Below are 4,118 nucleotides of genomic sequence, written 5' to 3'. Positions count from 1 at the left end.
CTTGTCGAGAATGATAAATTAACTGATATCGAACACGTAGACAGTATTCAAAGCGTTTGTGAGGAATAAAATACATTGTGATTTGCAATGTTCGTGTATTACATGCGCGACAACAGAACCTAAAACATGAACGAATACTTATCAAAAGTGTATTACGACCCAAAACGTTCGGGTGGATTTGGCGGTGTAGATCGATTATACAATGACGTGAAAAAGGAGGGAAAGTACGCCATAAGTCGCAAACAGATTAAAGAATGGTTGATGGGGCAAGATGCGTACACGTTGCACAAACCTGTGCGCCGCCACTTTAAGAGGAATCGGGTGATCACGGGGGGTTTGGACGAATTATGGCAGATGGATCTCGGAGATTTACAGTCCATGCAAAAATCGAATGACGGTTATTGATACTTGCTTGTTTGTTTTGACGTTTTCTCCAAGTATGCATGGGTCGTACCCTTGAAGAATAAAACGGGACCCGCACTCGTAGAAGCCTTCAACACTATTCTAGCTTACGGAAGAAAACCCAACAGATCCAAACGGATCAAGGCACCGAATTTTTCAACAGACATTTTCAAGCGTTGATGAAAAAAGAACACATTCATCTCTACAATACGTACAACGAAACCAAGGCTTCCGTCGTGGAATGTTTCATTCGTACCTTAAAAACGAAAATGTGGCGATACCTCACGGCCAATAACACCCACCGTTAAATTGATGTATTACCGGATTTAGTCCACGCTTACAATCACAGCGTCCATCGCAGTATTAAAACAAGACCCGCCGATGTTACTGTCGAAAACGAAAAGGAAGTGTGGCACACCTTGTACGACGATCATCAGGAAGTGAGACATGTCAAGTATAAATTTAACGTTGGCGATCAAGTCAGAATTAGCAAAACCAAACGCACCTTTGAAAAGGGGTACTTGCTTAATTTCACCAAAGAGATTTTCACCATCAGCAAACAAATACCACGCACGCCGCCCGTGTATAAACTCAAAGACTACGACGGAGAAGAACTGAAAGGGACGTTTTACGAAATGGAATTGCAAAAAGTCGTTAAACAGGACGATGTTTATCAGGTGGAAGAAATATTGAAAAAACGCGGACAAGGCGAAAATGTACAGTACTTTGTGAAATGGTTAGGGTACTCGGCCAAATTTTAACTCGTGGGTATCTGCGACCGACATGAAAAGGATTTAAATACATGTTTACGTCACATGCCTTTTATTTATACTTTGATTCTCATCATGAGCAGAGGGGAACATTTTTATATCACATTGCCGAGCAATGCGTCCTTGGATATTTTTCCCGATAACAAAACAACCGGTTATCGCGTAAAATTACCCGAAACTATTGATTTGGATAATTATTGGGAGGTTGGTCTATATTCCGTATCACATCCACACACATGGTACACCATACCAAATGAATGGTCGGCTATTCGTAGCATATATTTCGATCTTGGTGATGGTAGTTTTCAAACGGGAGTAACTCTACAATATGGATATCATGAAACAATGGAGGACCTTGTCAAAAGTATAAATAAGGGCTTAAAAGACGAGATTGGTAACGATACCAGTATTTACTTAAGTTACAATGCTCACAGCGGAAAAATAACAAGCCACTTAAAGCCAAAATGCACCATCTATTACACCGATTTGATACGTGATATTTTGGGATATGCTGGAATGGACCGTATCATCAAAAAGACAGAAGAAAGTCCACATGCGGCAAGCATAATTCCTTTCACAACCATTTACGTGTATTGCGATATTGTGCAACAACAAGTCGTGGGTGACACAAACGCACCCTTACTTCGCACCGTTCCGGTGGGAGGAAAACATGGAGACATCATTAGTAACACATTCACAAACATTCAATACGTACCGGTGCAAAAGAAGGCCTTTGAAGACGTGGAAATACTTTTAAGGACGGACACGGGCAAACCTATTCCATTCGAGTACGGGAACGTGGTAGTGACACTACACTTTAAACGTCACGGGTTTTTTTAAATCATGAAAGACGCATACGTACAATATTACGCAGATCAACAACGCGGGCACGGCATGCCCGTTTTTCACGGCGCCGCCTGGCAATTGGGTCATGGCCAAATGGGTTATGGTTTGGGTGGTCTGTTTCGTAGTCTTGGAAGATTAGCCTCACCCTTAGTGAAAAAGGCGGGGAAATCCCTTGGAAAAATTGCCTTGAATGCTGGTGCAAACGTGCTGAGTGATGTTATGGCTGGGAAAGACATCAAAAGTGCAGTGAAAGCGCGAGGAAAGGAAGCCTTAGGTACCGCAAAAGGGCAAGCCATTGATCGTTTTAAGACGTTTGCTCAAACAGGACGTGGTAAAAAACGTAAACGGTCCATGAGTCGAAAACGATCGACGAGTCGAAAACGGCCCATGAAAAAACGAAAAACAGCCACGAAAAAACGAAGAACAACCACGAAACGAAAGTCTAATAAAACGACCAATAAAAGCCGTAGAACATCTAAAAAGAAAAGGGCATCATCTACCGGCATAATTCGTTCGACTAAGAAACGAAGAACACCTCTCAATATATTTGGTTAAATATGATGAACTTTGTGCACCCGTTTTCGCAAGAATGCACCAAATGTTAATTGGATTTATTTTCCGTGCCTCCCATGCAAACTAGCCTTGAGAAAGGACTATGGATCGATCATCAACCCGTGTCCAGCGTGGCGGACGGTGGACCCATTACGTTCATGTGCCCGGGTACCGAAGACTACATTGATCTGGCCAGAACGATGCCCGTAGTGAGGGCGAAAGTGACCACTGCCGATGGTGGAAATCTCGGCAATGATGCACAGGTGGGAGTCGTCAATAATCTCCTGCACAGTTTATTCAAACAAGTGGACGTTTTCCTGAAAGAAAAACAAGTCACTCAAGCTGCGGGCATGTATGCCTATCGAGCGTACATCGAAACCCTGCTCAATTACGGTCCCGCTGCCAAAAATTCGCAACTCACTTCGGCCCTGTTTTACAAAGATACCGCGGGTAGAATGAACTCCCACAACCCCACTCTGGCAGACAACAACGCCAACGTCAACCTAGGCCTGAAAGCACGATACAGATTCAATGCGGAAAGTAAAACCATCGAAATGGTGGGTCCTATATTCAGCGATATCTTCTTCTCGGAACGGCTTCTCTTGAGTTATGTCGATCTGAAAGTCGTTCTGAATCGAAATTCTAAAGAATTTTGTATTATGGCCGCTGCGGATGATACTTCTAAACTGGTCATCACCGACGTTTATCTCAAGATACGAAAAGTTAAAGTGAATCCGGACATTACCATCGCCCACGAACTTGCCCTCAAAAAGGGACCCGCCATCTATCCCATTCGTCGCGTGGATTGTAAAAGTTTTATCATTCCCGGCGGAAATCCGTCTCTGCACAAAGATAACATTTTCAACGGTCTGGTGCCAAAATCGCTCATCGTTGGGATGGTCGCGAGTGCAGCATTCACCATCGGGCTGGCCGCTGCTGTTAATCTGGTGTGTTATGCTGAATTTGAAAACACAATCCAAATCGACGCGGACCGAAACATCATCTACGATTACACAGGTTGAATGAATACGTCACAAATACAACGTGCCCTGCAAGAAAATCGCGTCACCAAAAAACAATTTTGCGGTGTATTTGCAAGCGATCAATTACCGCGAGCCATCGAAAAGTACCCGTGTGGATTCGTGGCGAATACGGATCCTAGCGATAAACCTGGTTCGCATTGGGTGGCCTTTTACTTTCCATCGGAATTGCAAGAAAAGGAATTCTTCAACAGTTATGGACGATCTCCGGAACACTATCCTTTTGGGAACTTTCTAAATCAGTATACGTTTAAACACAATACACGTAAACTGCAAAGTGCATGGTCCGATGTATGCGGACAATATTGTATATTTTACCTTTATCATAGAGCACGAGGTTTGAGCATGAATAAAATCGTGCATTTGTTTCAGGACAATACTACGTTCAATGACACAAAAGTGTTGCAGTTTGTAAGAAATCATTTTAATGTTACGTTAAAACAGCCGTCTTCAGGCCTTAATCAATGCTGTGTGCAAATGTTCAAGCAATAAATGTTTAAAAAACTTT

General features: G+C 42.9%; 1 protein-coding gene across 1 annotated transcript; it reads left to right on the top strand.

Moving 5' to 3' along the window:
* Window positions 1-2,728: 2,728 nt before the first annotated feature.
* LOC114528306 (uncharacterized protein F54H12.2-like) lies at window positions 2,729-3,592 on the top strand. Its single transcript, XM_028549938.1, has one exon. The coding sequence runs from the start codon at window positions 2,729-2,731 to the stop codon at window positions 3,590-3,592; it is 864 nt and encodes a 287-aa protein (XP_028405739.1).
* The last annotated feature ends 526 nt before the right edge of the window (window positions 3,593-4,118 follow it).

The sequence above is a fragment of the Dendronephthya gigantea genome, unplaced genomic scaffold, assembly GCF_004324835.1.
Source record: "Dendronephthya gigantea isolate DGI-Jeju-01 unplaced genomic scaffold, DenGig_1.0 000049F, whole genome shotgun sequence".
NCBI lineage: Eukaryota > Metazoa > Cnidaria > Anthozoa > Malacalcyonacea > Nephtheidae > Dendronephthya > Dendronephthya gigantea.
The sequence above is the reverse complement of the archived record's forward strand: the minus strand, read 5'-3'. Positions and strand labels throughout refer to the sequence as shown.